This window comes from Pleurodeles waltl, chromosome 5 (assembly GCF_031143425.1).
Source record: "Pleurodeles waltl isolate 20211129_DDA chromosome 5, aPleWal1.hap1.20221129, whole genome shotgun sequence".
NCBI classification, from domain to species: domain Eukaryota; kingdom Metazoa; phylum Chordata; class Amphibia; order Caudata; family Salamandridae; genus Pleurodeles; species Pleurodeles waltl.
The window spans coordinates 160,260,851-160,280,189 of NC_090444.1; the positions used below are offsets into that span (position 1 = coordinate 160,260,851).

General features: G+C 44.0%; 1 protein-coding gene across 2 annotated transcripts in view; it reads left to right on the top strand.

Moving 5' to 3' along the window:
- TAF1A (TATA-box binding protein associated factor, RNA polymerase I subunit A) overlaps positions 1-19,339 on the top strand; it is a 286,512-nt gene that overhangs the window by 234,939 nt on the left and 32,234 nt on the right. For both annotated transcript variants that reach the window (XM_069233853.1, XM_069233854.1), the window contains exon 9: positions 5,224-5,347. In XM_069233853.1, the coding sequence (XP_069089954.1) occupies positions 5,224-5,347 (124 nt within the window). The remainder of the gene's footprint in view (positions 1-5,223; positions 5,348-19,339) is intronic.

Genomic DNA, 19,339 nt, shown 5'->3' on the forward strand with positions numbered 1-19,339 from the left:
CGGTAACGACTTTTCTGGTGGATACATTAGCTACCTGTGGATTCCTCACGGTCCCACCCGCCTCCCCGTTGCCTTTTTGGTCTCTCCAAGCAATCCTTGAGTGTGCTCCTTTTGGTATTCAAAGTTGCAATACATTTTGCATGTATGATATTTGTATATATGTGTATATTTATATATAAATCTATATATATATTGGGTATATACATGGTTCGTATGTATAAATATATTTATTTGTTAAAAAAAAAAAAAAAAAAAAAAAAAAAAAAGTTATATTAAATCTATAGCTATTTTATTGCAATGTTGTGTGATTTACAATATTAAGAGATGTTGCTTTGCTCTTTCATTGCATTGGGTTATTATTATTATTCTCATGCACGTAAAAAATGTTGGTACTGTCATCGGCACGTCGGCGAGGACTTCTTATTGCCTGTATGACGTCAGACGGCGTCGCGTGGGCTAAAGTGACGTCCTCGTCGACGTGCAGAGACTAGTAAGAAGATTTCCGTCAAATGCTGGCGCCATGGGAGTATTCATCAGGTGAGGAATCCACAGGTAGCTAATGTATCCACCAGAAAAGTCGTTACCGAAGGTAAGTAACTCGTTCGTTTGGTATCAAACATGTTGGAATCATACCCCAAGGCTTTTGCAAGTATTGGTTGTATGATTTCATGCACTCTGGGGGCTCCTTAGAGGACCCCCAGTATTGCCGTTCCAGCCTTCTGAGGTTTTCCAGGCAGCCCCAGCTGCTGCCACCTCTCAGACAGGTTTCTGCCCTCCTGTTGCTTGAGAAGCTCAAGCCCAGGAAGGCAGAAAAAAGGATTTCCTTTGTGGGAGGGATGTTACACCCTCTCCCTTTGGAAATAGGTTTGGAAGGGGTAGCTTCCTTCCCCAGGCCACTGGAAATGCTTTGAAGGGCACACTTGGTGCCCTCCTTACATAATCCAGTCTACACCGGTTCAGATACCCCCAGTCCCTGCTCTGGCAAGAAACTGGACAAAGGAAAGAGGAGTGACCACTCCCCTGTCCATCACCACCCCAGGTGTGGTGCTCAGAGCTCCTCCAGAGGGTCCCTGGGTTTTGCCATCTTGGATTCCAAGTTGGCAGCAAACTCTGGGAGCATCTGAGTGGCCAGTGCCAGCAGGTGATGTCAGAGCCGTCCCCTGATAGGTGCTTACCTATTTAGCTGACCAATCCCCCTTTCAGGGCTATTTAGGGTCTCTCCTTTGGGAGGTTCTTCAGATTCAGATTCAGATTGAAAGACTCCAGCAGGAATCCTCTGCATCCTTTACTTAACCTTCTCACCGAAGAAACTGCATCTGGACCCTCCAGGAACTCCACAAACTGCAACAACGAAGCAAAGACGACTTCTGCAATATTGTAACTTCAGCTCCTGCCAGCAACTGCAGCTGTTTCCCAGTCGTGCATCCTCCGAGGACAGCCTGTCTTCAGTCTGCACCAGAAGACTGAACGAATCTCCCTTGGAGTGAAGGAGTCACTCCCCTGCTTCAGCAGGCACCTCTCTGCAACGATGACCATCTGCATAGGTCCCCTCTCCTGACGAGTTGCATGGATCCTGCATCACGGGTGGTAGACTGCAGTGTTCCTGATGGTCCTGACGTCCTACTGTCCAACTTTGGTGGAGGTAAGAGCTTGCCTTCTCACGCAAGACAGTACCCCATGCACCACGTGTTTTTCAGTTGCCAAGGCGTGTGGCATCCTTCTATGAAATTCTTTGTGCACAATGTAGCTCCGGCCCCCAGCACTCCTTCCTGAGATGCACAGCTTCCTGAGTGGTTCTCTGGCGGCGTGGAATCCTTTGTTTTTGTGCTGCGTGGGCCTCCTTTTGCAAATCCTTTGTCCCCGTGCTGGGGGACTCCTGTGTGCGCTGGCTGGTATTCTGTGGGCTCTCTGAATTGCTGAGAGCCCCTTCTGACTCCTCCTCCTGGGTAGAGTCCACCAGGTCCCTCCTGGTCCTGGGCAGTGCCATTTTCCGCTAACCATGAGCTTTGCCTGTGCCAAGGCTTGTTGGTGGAATCCAGCGATGCAAACCAGACTGCAATCATCGATCTGGCGTGGGACATCATCTGCACCAACCACGAACCCGCATCCATCTTCTTGGGTGCAGTACTGACTGTTGTTCTTCACCAGTGGTTCTTCTTTTGCACCTTGATTCGGGTTAGCGGGGGCTCCTGTCCTCCCTGGACTCTTCTGTGCTTCTTGGACTTAGTCCCATTCTTCCACAGGTCTTTAGGTCCAGGAATCCACCCTTTGTGTCTTGAAGTATCTTCTGGTTCTTGCATTTTCTTCTTTCTCGTGTTCTTGTGTGTTCTAGGAAAGTTACTGTGATTTACTCCTGCTTTCCTGGGCTCTGAGGTGGGTTCTGTTACTTACCTTTGGTGTTTTCTAATACTCCCAGCGCCCCTCTACACACCACACTTGCCTAGGTGGGAAACTGACATTCGCATTCCACTTTCTTAGTACATAGTTTGTGTTTCCCCTAGGCCCATTTCTAACCATTGTGATTTTCACTAATTGCACTGTTTTCTAACTGTTTTTATTGCTATTGCTGCATACTAGTGTATATAATTGGTGTATTACTTACCTCCTAAGGGAGTATAGTCTCTATGGTATTTTTGGCATATGTGTCACTAAAATAAAGTACCTTTATTTTTGTAACACTGAGTATTTTCCTTGCATGTGTGTGAGTATTGTGTGACTACAGTGGTATTGCATGAGCTTTGCATGTCTCCTAGATAAGCCTTGGCTACAGCCACCACTAGAGAGCCTGGCGTCTAGACACTGCCTACATTTCACTAATAAGGGATAACTGGACGTGGTATAAGGTGTAAGTACCATAGGTACCCACTACAAACCAGGCCAGCCTTCTCCAAACCACTGTACTATATAGGTTACTTTTTAAATTTTTCTTGTAATTGGCGACATTGGGTCATCCAGATAACTTGTGTAATGCTTGAATACCAGTCTTTCTCTATTTCCCCTGTTGATGTTTTCCCACTACATTTGATCTTTTATATTTTGATTGAATAAATGCATAAAACATTCCATTTGCATACTACTTTAATATCATTGTTTATGGGAGTGGTGTTGCATTTTTTTCAAGGGACCCCTGTTCCTTTAAAGTTAAGTTTACTGCTCCATTCTAGGATACTCTACTTACTCCATGATACTACGCCACATCCGATGACACATCATTCTCCTTTATGCCATTAACTTTGAGCCATGCTGAATAGTAGTCTCACTAGTGTACAGCATGGCTAAAACACATTGGTGAAGGCAATAGAACTTGCATAGGCGAGACCTATTGGCTTTGCCAATGCTTGTTTATAAGGTATGAACTTTAAGGTGACTTGCAATATCCTTATGTACACAGTGGGTATTTTACCCCATATAATACATGGTCACACTACCAACTTTCCCACAAACCACTTAAAACCTTAGTGCATAGCTTCTGTCATTCCAAGCTATTAAAGTAGAGCAGAAGAAAGAAAAGCAACATTCCATTTTTTGCTTTAAACTGCTGTATTAATTATGCTCTGTGACCTGATCTGCCTTTTACCTTGGCTGCGAGCTCTACCAGAAGGCATTGTAATGTCAGAACTCTACTGTAATAACCCTATCATAGTCATTTTCTGATGTCTTTTCTTTACAATCAGTGAATGTCTTTTCTTTACACGCTGTGACTTGGTGCATCACAAACAGCCGTTTCTAAAGAAATTAGTGACTGCAGTTTATACAGAGATTAGAGAATCCATGTTTATAGCCTGTAGCTCCAAGAGCTTCTTCAGTTGAAATGCTCCTAGTTATGACTGATGTGGAGCTGAGCTTCCCAAGATCACACACAGGAGTAGAAGTGTTATTAGAACTATGGTTTCCGAGCACAGTTTACAACTATTGTACCTAATCGCTTTTGATCTCTCCAGTGCGGTTCCAATTGGCATGAGGTGAATGGCATGGTGGGTGTGGGGTGCAAAGGGTATGTTCTTCCTCTTTACCCTCCTACCTTGATTTGCTTGGTGCATGAAGATGCAAGGTTAGTCAACATGTTATTTTCACATTTGAGCTAATTACTTTGTAAATGTAAATAACATTAAAAGATACTTTCAGACTGTGAAAACATGCCTTCCTTTCTCCCTATTTCACTTCCAATATATATGATTGTGTATATTTATCGGAGCCTGCAGTTCGTAAACAACAAGCGATTTGTATAGGGTTGATTGAAAGTCCCCAAGGCTGTCCCTGTCCCCCCCAGATATTTATGGTCTCCTACGCCCCTGAACTTGGTAGTAATTTGTAAACTTGGCGGGTGATGATTCCCTCAGTGCGACGTCAGCCTGATAGTCTACCCTCTGTTCGCCAATATGTAAACCAGGCTGTATGCCTGGAGGGTGAAGTGGTGAAGGTAATTGCACTGCGCTCTCTGGCGGTGTGCGAGAGCCATTGTTGGAGAAAACGTTCACAGTCTAATCTGACACGAAGGAAGGCAATTGATAAAATGACTCATTTGCGACAAAATGATGTATTCGTCACACATATCGTTACCGAAGGTAAACATTTTTTTCTACAGGTAGACTGGGCAGAATTATTTAAAAAATAAATTAGAATTTTCATAGTGCATTCTTTTGGTTGGTACAGCCAGGGTTCATGTACAGAAGCACCCTTGTCTCTAAGTAGTGGTGACGTTTCATGGCAGCCTGACTGATCGACCCACGGTTATTCAGATTGCTAAAAAAACAGGGCATTTTAACTACTTAAACTGGTCACACTGCGGCCAAATAGAGAGGTTGTAACTCCTCCTGGCAGGATGGAAGGGCTTCCACATAGCTCTTCATTTAAAGTAACTCGATGGTTCAGACGGGGCCGGTAACGGGAGTCACCAGCCCCTTTAGAATTATACTTTGCTGTAACACAGCAGCTCTGTTTTGTTTCGCCGGGAAATTTCACTTGCTGCAAGCAGCTGAGGGGTGAAATCCAGAAAATGCCAGTGTAAACCTGCAGAACTTGGTACAGTAAGTTCAGTTCCCGCATGTCATTCCCCTATAACACCTGTTTCTCGTTATTTTCCCATCCCGGAATGAGTGCTTAAAGCTGCTCGATGACATGCAAACTTAATTGTATTTTCAAGCATGAAATGTTACTATTAAATAAAGTCTTTCACTTGATTGGCTCTTTGGCGAGTGGCCTGACCTTTCGTGATAATTCCAGGGATGCTGGAACACCAGGAGCTGGGGCTGCGGGTCATTTTCGAGGTTCTGGATTACTCGGCATGGAAGGAGCACCTGGAAACATGGGCCTGTTTAGCAAAGCAGATGAAAGCTGCTATTCAAGGGTAAATATGCGATATTAATACCTGCATGAATGTTTATAATCTGCTTCATGCATCTGAAAGTAATAGCTGTTGTTTGCCAAGGTTCTCTTTACTTTGATACTGTTTAATATACGCTTTCAGCTTGTGGGCACAGGTTGAAGCCATTGGGCTTTTTTTTTTAGTGAAGCGCAGGAATGCTAGTAAAGTTTGCACACTTACCCTTTTAACAAGCAGATGCCAATGAATGGGAACTAGAAATAGAATCCGCGTGCTGTTACGTACATCTGACACTCCCCTACGGAATGTCTACTAAACGACCATAGCACTGTTCAAGGAGCAGCCACGTGACAGTGGCATAACAAAGGCCCTCGCGATGCGTTGGAGCTCATGGTGGCCCCCTTAGCACAGTACCCTGGCCGTAGAGCTCCCGAGTCAGTCCAGAGGGACACAGCTAAAGTTGCAATTTTTTTTTTTTTTTTTTTTTTTAGCATTCCACTATGGGGCCGAGCAAGAACACTTATGAGCACATTTTCATTTAAGAACAAATATTGGCAAAGCCAATAGGTTGCGTCTACGTGAAATCTACTGGCTCTGTCATTCACAGAATTAAATCTTGGTTGGTGCAGTGGAGAAAAGTGACGTGTATTTTTAGTGCTACGAGGTAACAGCCTGTGGCAGAAAGCTCTGTGAATATGCAATTCAATATGTTAGACTTGCATTACACACAGTATAAGATAGACTGCTACAAAATGGGCAAAATGTTTAAGATTAAATGGTGGTTCCAAAATATAGATTTCAGTAATGCCCAGAGGTGTACATAATGGATTTTGTTTTACATTACTGTCCCTTTAACAACTCCAGGTGTAGTAAGCGCCATATAAATACAATTACAATTAAAAGCACACTTCACAACCCAGTTGTTAACTCTTTGCACCACCACTCAAAGAGAATAAATCTTTGTCATCACAAGGCTTCGAGTGATTAGGTCAATTAAAGCCAGTACCTGCTCCGAAGCATCCTTTACATTTGCAGATTAACACATAGCGCACATTTGCATTTCTTTCAGGGAAGCAGCCACCCTGGCAGGAAGTCTTGCAGTCTCTTTACAACCAGTGGTTGGAGGGCAGCTGTGTCTCCCTGTGTAAAGTAACTGGTGCTCATGTGAAGTGCTCCAGTCCCGTCGGATAGTGTTTGCACTATATAAAAGTAAAAAAAAAAAAAAGTGAAAAGCAGGCTTGGCAGTGTGTGTTGAGGGGGAGGATGGGCTGTCAAAAGGTGGGGGCGTGTGGCAGTGCAATGGCAATGTTGCGTCCTGGCAAGGGGTTGCCTTTACTAAAAATGGCGTGTTTTTGACTGATGTCTTTTACATTTTAGTGGCGTACATGTTTCCAGCAAACAGGTTGCTGATTGCTCTGCTGTCTGAGAGCAGACTACGCTTGCTCGATGTCCCTCAGGGCTCCTCTCCATCCTTGCCCTGTAGTAACCTTTGCCCAGTGGTCGTAGGACAGCTGAATGCACCCTTGTGTAAAGTAACTGGTGCTTATGTAAAGTGCTCCAACACCTTCTGGTGTTGTTCGCACTATATAGCGGATAAAAAAGAAATGGGACAAGCATGGTCGGGAGAGGGGGAGGATCTGTGTACAGCAGGGCAAGCAGCCATGTGCGGGAGGTGGTACTGAGAGGGACAGGCACCCTACAAAAAGGCGAGCAGGCTCAGGGTTCATTATTTAGATGTACTGTAAGATGTTGCAACTGAGGCATTTTAACTGTCGGAATCGACCGTCCTTGGACAGCAGTATTTTTACATCCAGTGGTCAGAGAGTGGCTGAATATGTCAGTGTGTAAAGTAACTGGTGCTCATGTGAAGCGCTCCAGTACCTTCAGATGGTGGGAGCTATATAAAAGTAGAAAAAAATGTAAAAAGCAGGCCCATGGGTAGGAGGGAACCTGTTGGGGGAAGAAGGGATCAATGTAATGGCAATGTTGCATCATGGCAAGGGATTGCCTGGAATGAGTAAAAATAGCATGTTTGTGACCAACCTCTTTTACGTTTTATTGGAATAAGTGTTTCCAACAAACGGGCAGCCGAGTTCTCTGCTCTCTGGGAGCAGATTATGCTTGCTTGATGTTCCTCGGGTCTCCCCTCGCTCCTTGCCCTGTAGTTACCTTTGCCCATTGGAAGAGGGTATCTAATTGTGTCCATGTGTAAAGTAACTAGTGCTTGCGTAAAGCGATCCAATACCTTTGGGTGTTTGTGCTATATAGTGGATAGAAAGAAAATGAACAAAAAACGGGAATAGCAGGGATGGGGGAGGAGAGGGTCTGTGTACAGCGGGGTAAGCGTCAAAGTGTGGTAGGTGGTGGTAAGGGGGACTGACACCCAACAACAAAGACTAGCAGGCTCAGGTTAATGATTGGGATGTACTGTTACATGTTGCATGAATTTACCACTGCAGGAGCATGGGGGAGGAGGGCAGCGACAAGCTGGGAGGAGAGAGATGGCCTGAAAGTGCACGTGACATGTATGAAGTGTTGGTCATAAATGGAAAAAAAGAGTACCTGCAGAGTGAGTAGCCAGTGGAAGGACACTGGCCAGTAGCCAGTGAACAGAAGCTGTACTTGGTCCAGGATCCACACAACTGCATGGATGGCAAGGTAGAGTAGGAAGTGAAATCAAACGATGTGCTGGCCAATCAGAAGCACATAAATGAGTGTCATTTGAATCAACCAATGGTAAGTTCAGGCAAGCAAGGGGCGGGCTCTAAGCCCCTTTTTCTCAAAAAAGCGTTCTCAACCACAGCATGCAAGCACGCATGTGCAGGCAAAGCCTAATGAGCGCCCCCCCAAAAGAAAGTGCTGGCCCAAGACATTATATGGTTTGGGGGTGGGTGTTATGAGGCAGGAGGGAGCATGCACTTACATTGGGGTTGATAGAATGGATAAATAAGTGGGGGAACCACGTTCCAAAATATGCATGTTGTGACCAAAACCTCACTGATAATGTAGTTACTTGATTGACTCGTGCCTTAACCTTTTGCACCTGCTGGTCATTGGTACCAAAGCACTGATGATTTGTCGATGCTGAATTGTTGGCACTTGTTTATTAAATGACAAAAATAATTAATACTTGAAAAAAGGACGAATTGTGGCGGGGATTGTTGGGCAAAAGAACATTGCACTCCTTGGGCTTCTGGCTTTGCTGGTCTCCTCCCTGCTATAACGTATGCTTGTGCCCAGGCATGTGATGGTTGCAACTGTCCTTCGACTTACCTGATTGTTTTGTCCGAATACTTTCTCTGTTGCTCTGATGGTATCTCCAGTTTACAGATCTCTTCCCTTGCCTTCAGTGCCTTTGGGATGAAGATTGCTACTGCTTTGGTTATTCATTTATTTGGTTATTGAGGAGAAGAATTATCTATTTGTTGCATGAGTTGATTTCAGAGTACTGCATGTTCTGCTTTACGAGTGCTCTGGAAGGAACTGGAGAACAATGTCGATGTTGTCTTTGATCTTCCATGTGCTTCAGCATTCAGTGTGCTCTGGCCCCATCTGTTTTGCGGGGAGCAGGATGTTTGCTCTTTGCAGGGCAATGTTTTGGAGGTCCTCTTTAGATCTTAATTTTTTCAGGTACGGTCAGATATTTGGTGTACACTTGAATATTGTTGAGCTTAGGATGAACCTAAGATGATCCACATTTCTCCAGATTTGGAGTACCTCCATTGTGTAGCAGTCTTTTCCATCTTTTTTTCCTTTGCTGCTAGTTATAAAGGATTAGATGACTTGGTCACTGGATACCTCGAAATTCCAGCATCATCTGCCTCCGTCTTGTTGTTTGTCAAAACTTTGGATTCTGGGTTTTATTTTGACTTGTTCTTTCTAGCAAATGTCAGTGAGATTTGTTTAGATGATATGGATATTCGAGGCATGCTTCAAGCTCGACTTTCTGACTGCAAGTTACAGAGGAAGGTAGCTGCCAATTGCCTGTAAAATCACAGGCACACATGTAGGACTCATTCTAGAATCTGCTTTGTATTTACTTGATCACCTTTGTTATCATTATGCAAGACTCCAGAGCTTCGCTTCCCATCTTTGACTTAAATTTACCTTCAATTTGGGACTATCCTACCAGGCCATGTTTGTTATTGTAGTGTAGCAGCTCTCCTATTACCACCTCTGCTTTCTTCATAGATTTCTCAACGTGATGTTTTTATGCCACTGTGATCTGAACGTTAATGCAGGTAGATGAAATGTCTTACTTTACTAATTCTTTCCCTGAATGGAAGAAGTTTTCCATCTTATGCTCACGATTATGATTTTTAATTTGCTTTCATTCACATTTATGATGATGCATTTGCAATAGGCTAATGACACAGCGAGATACTCCGAAATGATCAGCCTTTTTTTTTTTTTTTTTTAAAACCTAACTGGTTTCCTTAGTACTGATATTTTCTGTAGCCTTTTTCCCATATCTACAGCAGCTTTCTCTTTGGTCACTATCTCTGGGTTGTTTCTGGACTATACAGAGGCGGGCACAAATCTCGGTCTGAAAGGCAAAGTGTATGCAGAGCTTTAAAATCTTTACAGACATCATATCTATTGCTTGATGTTTCCACCTTGATTCCCTGGAACCCTACATAGAAGTACAGTATACCACTGAAAACAAGGAACATAATTATCTGGCAGAGTGCCATAGCCTTAATTATATTTACTATAGTTTTGCTGCCTCTATTGTAACGGAGAATAATCATCTCATCTCTAATTGCTATCACAGCCACCTGACTAGCCAAGTCAGCTCTTATTTACATCTCACCAAGTTGGAGAAACATGATGCACGCGCTCATTATTCCATCCACTCTAACTCATTTCCTCTCACACACTGAGATACTTTAGTATTTCTCTATCACTAAGCATTAGTGCTTCCCCCTTTCCAGGAGTCTCCTACATCTGCTTTTAGGTTTGCAGACAGCAGTGAGGTGGTGGGTGGACAGAATCCGTTTTCTAAGTTACCCTCTAAAGTTGGAGCATACATTGAGTCCATACTTGTGCCTAGCTGAAGGCCAAGACTCAGGTAGTGTCTTCACTTTAAGACTTGGACAGCTAAGGTTATACCGTTATGCCTCTCCTTTGGAATTGGTAGCAGTTGTGTCCCACTGTACTTCACTCTGGTACTGAATACAAGGAGTCATCTAGCCTGGGTGCCTCTGTCTCCTGTGCTTCACCCGAGCAAGCTGGGGTCAGGAAGGCCCTGTAAAATCTGTCTTACGGTGACTCAGACCTCCCTTTATGTCAGACAGTTCTCCTGGCTCTTCAAGGGAGCCACCTATCCTCCAAGATTTGCTCCGTCCTTGTTTGGGTTCCACCCATAGGGATATTTTCTTTATCTTTACCATCATACCAGGGTGGCATCACCAAGGACTTTCAGAAATGCCTCGCATGCAGCTTCACGAACGTCATAGGAATAACTGCACTGCAGGTTTGTCATGCTGACTTATAATGAGAAATGACAACCCTGGGGTACTACCTTGCTTTTAGTTTACAATTCACACCCTAGAACAAGGAGTTCTGCAGATAAACCCCAAGAAAGCAGTGACATTCGTTAAAAAAATCTTTATTTCGACCAAACAGTGGCCATAGAATATCCCAACAAACACAATGAAATTAAAATATTAAAACGACTATTCACAAATGAGACACATAATTCAGGTCAAATAGATACAAAGGCTAAAAGATGCATAAAACTCAGGATTAAAACAACAGGGAATTGCGTAATTTTACAGCTTACTTTAGAAATAAGCCCATTCTAAAGCAGACGTCCAGAGATGGTAGTGACTGAAGGTAGAGCAGGGCGGGTCTACACTTTTTAACCTTTGCCATCCTAAGTGCTGGGATGAGCACAGGTCTCTGCATTACCTCCAGATAAACAAAGTGCAGTAATGTTTGGTCAGACGATTGGTCACAAGGGCAGCAACGGATGGTGGAGACATCGTACTAACCAAGGTGAAAGCAGTTTTGACCTGATAGAACCCAGGTGGAATCTAGTAAGGAGAGACTGCTCCCCTGGGTTCTTAACTCACTCTAAGTATGGTTTGATCCCTGGGCACGTTTGGATCAACTTGTACTTTCTATGGGAGTTTGAGGTGGAGTAAGGCCAACTTACCTGCCCTAGATCATTTCAAGACGTTTTCCCTAACCCACTTCTTGTCCGCCTTCTTAATAGATGTAAGGCCATTAAAAAGGGTGGGTCTTCGAAGACTAGAAAAGTTGGTCTGTGTATATTGTGTCCAGGGCAACAAGGGGCCCATGGCACATGAAGCACAGTCCTCAATTACCTCTCTGCAAAGGTAGGCCAGTGTGTTACACCAGATGGAACACCAAAGTAACAGCGGAGCTAGTTTAATGCCATCTTCAACATCGTCTAAACCAAGCCCCTCATGTACCTTGAAGTTGCTACTACATGGAGGAACCCCTAGCAGCTTTCACAGCACCTATTTTCTTCCAGCTGCAAGTTACCCATATTTGAACAACCCCAAATTCCAGCACTATAAGTCAAAACAGCCACATATCTGCGCTTGTATATCTCAATGAGCCGCTTAAGAGGCTTATTTCCAATGCATGCTGAGACTTCAAAAATTGACCTGAGATTGTGTGAACGTTGAACACCTATTGGCCATGCATGAGATCCAACTCCAATTTTCTTCAAAAGTGATGCCTAAGTAGGGGAAGAGTTGCACTCTCTCAATACGGTTGGCCTTAATAAGGATTGTGCGAGTTCTCACATTCCTAGGTCCACAGACTATTATGAAAGGTTTAGATCTGTTAGTCTCCAGGGTAGGGCCCTCCTTGTAGTGAACAAAACCATGAATTAGGGTTTTAAGTCCGTTGGATTTTCTGGCTAATAAGACAGCATCATCGGCATAAAGGAGTCCAGCACCATTGTGCTCTTAATTCTCAGGACATCAGTGCCTAAACCTACTAAAGTGGACTCTAATTTGTTGATATAAAGTAGAAAAAGAATTAGTGCCAACACACACCCCTGCCAGACCTCTTGCTGTAAGCTCAGGGAATTAGAACCCCATTGTTCCAAAATCTCATTCTAACCTGGAGATCTTGGTGCAGTTCTTGAGAGAGACCCATGTTGGCCATAAGGTCCCAGGGCTTGGATCTGTAAATGCTGTCGAATGCGCAAGACAAATCCATGAATGCTAGATGAATGGCACTACTCTTGAGAAGTTTGTACTTGCTAATGTTAAGGTGGGGATGAATACATTGTTTAATAGTGGCCATATCGGGTCTAGAACCAAACTGCACCTCCGACAAAACATTCTCTTTAATCCAGAGTTCCAGCCTGTCAAGTATAATGCGTCCCACAATCTTAAGAGAGGAGTCCAGGATAGAAATGGGACGATATCAAGCCGGATCCCATCTGTTCCCTTCTTTGAATACTGGAACTGTAGTAGCAGACCTCCAAGACTCTGGAAACCAGGCCACACAAGAGTAATTAAAGAGCCTTGTACAAGTCCACTGAGAGCCCATGTGGGCCTAGGGCTTTATTGGCTGGGCTATGCTCAATAGCTGTGATGACTTCCTCCAAAGAGAAGGAGATTTCCATAGGGAAATTGGATTGAACAGGACATGGCTTATTATATGCGTTTCCCTTCAAGGCATAGATATGTTGGAAGTCGTTCACCTGCTCTCCGAGCAGTGGTCCACGGCTTGCTTGGGTGCATCTGCCAGGTAGTAGTTGTTAACCGGGTTCCAAAAAGACCTTTTGTCTTTTTGGTTATAGGCCTCTACCAGCCTTTCCCAAAGCGTATTTCTAGATTTGGCTTTCCTTGACTTTAAAGCCTCTGTATACTCTTTCCTGCAGTTGGTGATTTTCTCCCTATCCCTTGGGGTTTTCCACAGGGCAAGGTGTAATTGCCTGCACAACTGCCTACAGTCTTTGTCAAACCAGGAGACATCGCCCAACTCGTTTCCCTTAACCCTCTTAGTAAGAATCACGCTTATGGCTTCACCCAGGGCCACAAATGATTCAGCTACCAAATATCTGTTAATCTGCAAGGAGAGGCAGTTTAAGAGAATGGTTTGGTTACCTGCCTCAAGTTTAACTAGAACTGAGGCAGTATCCACATACCTCCTTACTAGCCTGCTCAGATTGTCCTTAGCCTTTGTAAGAGAGTTGTTCACCAAAGTGCCCCTTTGTGCCTTCACTGGATGGTTGATAGAGAGGTGGAGAGCATTATGATTGCTAAGAATGCTGTAAATGTCACCTCCTTCAACAATTCTTGCGGACATATCTCTGGTGATAAAGACACAGTCAATAACAGAGCACTGACCTCTTCCAGTGAACTTAGGAGTTGTGAAGATGTCAGTCAAGAAAGTCAAAAGCATTGCACGGGTTATAACTTGCAAGAATGGGGAAAAGTAAGGTGCCCCTTGCATCACCATTTCGACGGGGGGAAGTGGCAAAGCACTTCAAAGGATTGGGACTGAATAAGGTCCAGTGTATTCCCCAGCTTTGCGTTGAAATCCCCTGCAACCAACAAGTTGAAACTCCCCCATAAACAGAGACGGCTAGAATGAGAGAATCCGTACAAGAAGAGAAGTCTGTAAAACGCATGTTAATCTGTCAGAAAAGTCATCATTATAAAAGTTCACAACAAATTGCCCACCTCTGGGAACCCATTTTAAATAGAAGGCCTGGATACGTCTGCTGTTGGAGACAATGCTAGTTATGGAACATCCCAGGGTAACCTGGAACCAGGCAAAAAGACCTGTGCTGGCCCGCCCCTAAGATACTTGTACTGCATGTTGGGCAAAGCGTATGTAATTATCACAGAAAACGTCCTTAGTGGCCCAAGTCTCCTGCAGCAGGACAATGTCAAATTGCTGGACCAGATCCAACCAGGCCTGGGACCCCAGCTTAGCTTTAACCCCTGCAACATTCCAGCTAAGCATACTAAGGCAGCGCAGCCCAGTATTGGCTGTACACAGAAGTCTTGCTCAGTGAGGAGCGGGACAAAGGGAGGGGGCTAAGATGATACCTGATACCGTTAGCGAGGATTCCATTGCACACTGGGTGGGAGCAAGGAGCGAGGGAGTAACTGGCTTACAAATACTGTGCCCCAAAACAAGAAGTGAGTCAACTTCAGTCAACGTAGAGTGTGGCTCAAAACAACTGGAGATGGTAAGCCCCGGGGGCTGAACCATATTCATTTGAGCAACCAGGTGACATGGTGCTTTGGCCAAGTTGTTATAAAAATGAGTGGGGAAAAAGCTGGATCAGGTTATATTTGATGAAATCCTGGTTAGCTTGGGGAACAGTGTCATCCATTATCCTAGGCCACCTGAAATTCAATGAAAACTGTATAGTCCCCTTCAAAACATTTAGGGCGGGAGCCCACCCACCACCCACCACCCAATTCTATGTATCATTATGGTGACATGATGCATGGTGCATCGAAGGAGTACAGCTCCTAGAATGTGCTACTGCTATAGATCCCGTATTTGACAGTTGTTTACATATGAATAGCAACCACCTTGATATGCAGCATTTTTATGCAAACGCTATAAAAGGCATTATGGAAAGTAATCCCTTTCCACCTGAATGAGTGATGAAAAGGTCTGTGTGGTCTTTTGAGGTTTAGCAACAAAAGGTTAAGCTCTCTGCCAGAGCCCATGACAACATAACAAGAATAACAGAACAGCAATATGGGGCTTTAGGCCATCCTGTTTAGTTATTTCCTTGTTTGCCTCTTCCCCTGTCAACCGTTTTATGAATGATGTGTTTCTGGATTGCGTTGCTGATTTGTTAAGTAGTCCCATGCTCTGCAATGACTGAGGCATTTGATGTATGCTGTAGCTAGGAGGGCCTTCTCCACCATGTCACCAAGCTTCCTTGACATAGCCTGAGAACTGCTGTTCATCTATGAACCAGGGCTTGGGTTCAATCCCGGCTCCTGATGATACATGGTTGGCAATTGTAGCCACCAGGCCACATCACCTGCTGTGAAATCTCGGCTCATTTTGGCTTGAGCTTTCACTAGTTTGCCAACCTCTGTGCTCATGTGCCAATGCAGTCCAGGTGAGCCCCCGGGCCCATTCCCTCAAGGAACCCTTAACTTTCACATAATCCCAGTTTGGGTTTAAGCTTCGTTTGCGCCTGAATCAGGATTCCTGAGGCCCTTGGTGTATTGCTGTTGTCTGGCCATGTAAGAGGTCTCGTGATTTCAGTAAATAATTTATAGAGTTGTACATTGCTTTAATTCCTGAAATAAGCTTTTCCGACTTTGGGTGGTTCAATATATATATATAGATATATATATATATATATATATAGATATATAGATATATAGATATATATATATATATAATATAAATTATAAATAAATATTATATTTCTACTCTCTTGTAAACTTTACTTTGTCTACCCATCACCATATGTCATGTCTCTATCATTCTATCCTCCATTCCCACTCTGACTCATCCCAAATCCATTCTACTACTTTCATTCCCTAAATAACCCTGCCTAAGCTCTTCCCTCCTCTTCCACATCTAACTCACCCAAACCTCAGTTTACTACCATGATCTCCCAAACAACCCTACTAAACTCTCCCTCATTTCTCACCTTCAACTTATCCAAAACCCTTCCTGCTTCTATGATCTCTCTAACCCTTTCCACAGACTCTTCCCTCCTCCATCCCCCCCCTTACTCATCCCAAGCCTAAATCCTATTACTACAAACTCCAAATTAACACTTTTGACTTCTTCCCTCCTCCACCACTCCATTACTCCAGTCAATCCAACTAACAAACTCACAAATCCGCGGCTCAAATTAACTCATAATACTACTAAAACTGTACTCCTGTTTCCCTATACTAATCCACCACTAATTCCTTTTGGGTTCTGGAGTAGCATGCTACTCGCCGAAAAGCGCTTCGACGCCTCGTCACGGGTAGTAAGCGCTATATTAATACTAATACAATACAATATATTGACATATTTGTCCCTCAAATTGAAAAATACATATTTGCTGTGTCACTGCCGTAAATGAGCACCCCCTTCTTGTCATTGCAGATGTTGTTTCCAGTCCTAGACGTTTGTGTAGTTGTATCCATCAGAAGAACAAGTTACTTACCTTCAGTAACGCTTTTTCTGGTGGATACAGTAGGTACCCGTTGATTCCTCACAGTCCCACCGCCTCCCTGTTGCCTGTCTGGTCATACCAGACTTCTTTTACTAGTTTTGTATATATGTTTTGGGGTATTTTTATATAAATAAATATTGTGTTTATATTGTATTTGGATTACAATATATATGTTGTTTTCGTGAGGTCGGTTTTCACCTGTTCGCCTCAAAGGCACGTAAAAAAGGGTGAAACTGACGTCAGCACGCCGACGTGGACCTCTTATTCCCACAGTGACGTCAGATGGAGTGGCGTGCGGAGCCGTGCAATTGTAATGTCCTCATCGACGTGAATTGCTGGGAAGAAAGTTTCCATCGAATGCTTGCACATTGGGAGAATTCATAAGGTGAGAAATCCACAGGTAGCTACTGTATCCACCAGAAAAAGCGTTACCGAAAGTAAGTAACTTGTTCCTCTGACATATTTACATCTGCATGAAGGCAAGTAACAAGCTTCAATGGCTTGTAATTCATATGTAATAAATACATTTGAGATCACCTTATCCCACAGTACCACTGTAGTTTGTGGTGAACCTATGGTTTGATAGAGAAATTTTCTCTGTCTGGTAACTAATTATTGTTTCAGGGCATTAAATGCTTGCTTGTTCATCCAAAAGTGTTAGCGGGCGTGAGTGGCCTTTCCTTTTCATTTTTAATAATTGTCTGTTTTCATTGGCCCAACAGATGTGCTATGCGATTATGCTAGGGGTCTGACGCTCGTTTGCATAAAAGTCTACTCTAGTGAACGTTTTGCGCTTGGCGCTCTTACAGTTATGAGATCAGATATCTTCTGATCCCACTGTGTCTGAGGGGCATATAAGACATGGGCCTATGGATGGTCGCCAACCTCCCATTTGATTTTTGCATTGAGATTCTTCAAGGAATTTGTGTCCATCAGCCTGGGTATACACTCATTTGTTTTGCCTTTCTTGTACCATTTATTTGGACTTTTGCGGAGGGTTTGACCTGAGTCCTTGTAGCCAATTCTGTTTGAATTGTTATCATAAGGAGAATCCCACTATTAACTTAGTGACATGAGTGAGTCCCTGTTTTGTTTAAAGAAGTCTTTCAAGTCAAATAGTATACTGTACTCCTCTCTTAGTTGGCAATGTGTATGGGCACCAACTTCATTATCAGATTGTTTGTCTCTGCCATCGGGAATGGACATATATTGATGGAGACTTGACATCTGGCGTTTTCTGCTTGAGGCCTACACGGTCAAATCCTCCACTCCCATTGCTGAGAAGACTTAATTGACGGCCGTGCCTTTCCTGCCCCTTCAACAAGCTTCAGGTGATTTTAACAAAAACCGGGTCCCCAACTCTTGGAGCTCTCCATCGGGGCTCAACACATCTTCCATCATTGACTCAGGAGAATAAAGAAACATGGAGGATGATGAAACGGATGCCCTTCAGGGTATGCCTTCAGTGCCATGTCAAATACCCATGGCCAGACATACACAAAGTCTGTAATCTGTCTTGCCTTGCCTGTACTACGATGGTGCCATTTGTGCCTTCTGCTTGGCCTTCATGTGCAAAAAGACCCTATACCAATGGAGAGAAAGGCGATTGGCATGCATCAGGATGTGAGATTCATCAGTAAACATGACCTCTTCTGTGACTCTGACCCCATAGGAGCCAAGGAAGAAGAGGATGCCCACCAGCCCAGTCTGGAAGTCATGGATTCCGGCTCTTCTGAACCAGGAAGAAGAGGGGGCAAAGGCACTCCATCCATTTTAGTCGACACCAGCCAGCCCTCCCATATTATCGATCTCGAGAGCCGCGAGTATGGTTAAAGCCAAATCACATAAATCTATCATCGGGTCACACGTCTAGGCAAGAGCTTATGGTAGGAGCAAATCAGAGTGGTAGGAAACAGAATGTGTTGATGGGAGGGAGAAACATAGGCTGCACGGTCTACAACAAATAAAGCCAGTGAATAGAAAGCGAACTAACATGACTGACAAAACACAAAACCAACTGTAACCAGTGGTCGGGATGCATTCCTTGGTCACCTTTCAACACGCCCCTAATACGTCTTTGCAACCAGACAACTGTGCTGCCTGGTAGGCTTTGACCTAAAATATAGGCTGAAAGGACAAGTTGCAATCCATAAAAAACTGGTAGCCTTCCCTCTGCATGTCAGTTTGGAGCACCGATGGTTAAATGTAAAGAAATTAGCAAAGTAGCTGAAAGTGGAAACCCGCACTATCATAGTTTTTTGCTACAGTATAGTTTGTCACACCATCGGAGTTGGTACACCTTTAGTGGTTTACTCCAATCCCCATGCCTCCCTGCAGCACACATTTGCTGCCCTTTTTCGAGACACAACATTTTGATTAATTCTTTCTGTCTTTTTTGTATCTAACTATGCACAGAGCTATAGAAATAGCAACAGTACGAGGGGGACCAGCGCTATCTACCCTTCTGGACACTTTAGCCAGTCTAATGCTGTCCCTTCCAGCACTTGGGACCTTTGGGCCTAGCCTCATGTTCTGCAGAGACCTTCTTTGACTCAGCCTTCCAGGAGTAGTCCTACACCCATCACTTGGGGACCCATGACTTAAGCCCAGCATTGCAAGATACTCTACTTGGTACTTCCTTAACTACCAACTGCTTTCTCAATTTACTCAAAATTCTCCACAAACCGCACATTCCTTCCCCTGAAGACACATGTGCAATCTTCTCCCTGAATGTCATGTTAGTCATATCTAACTCTGCCATGTACATTAAGCTGGTAAGATGGCTCTATGGACTAATCCATCTATTTTAAACGTGTGTGTGCGCAAAAGGACACGGGGGACAAATTCCAGTGTGCCCATTCACAGCC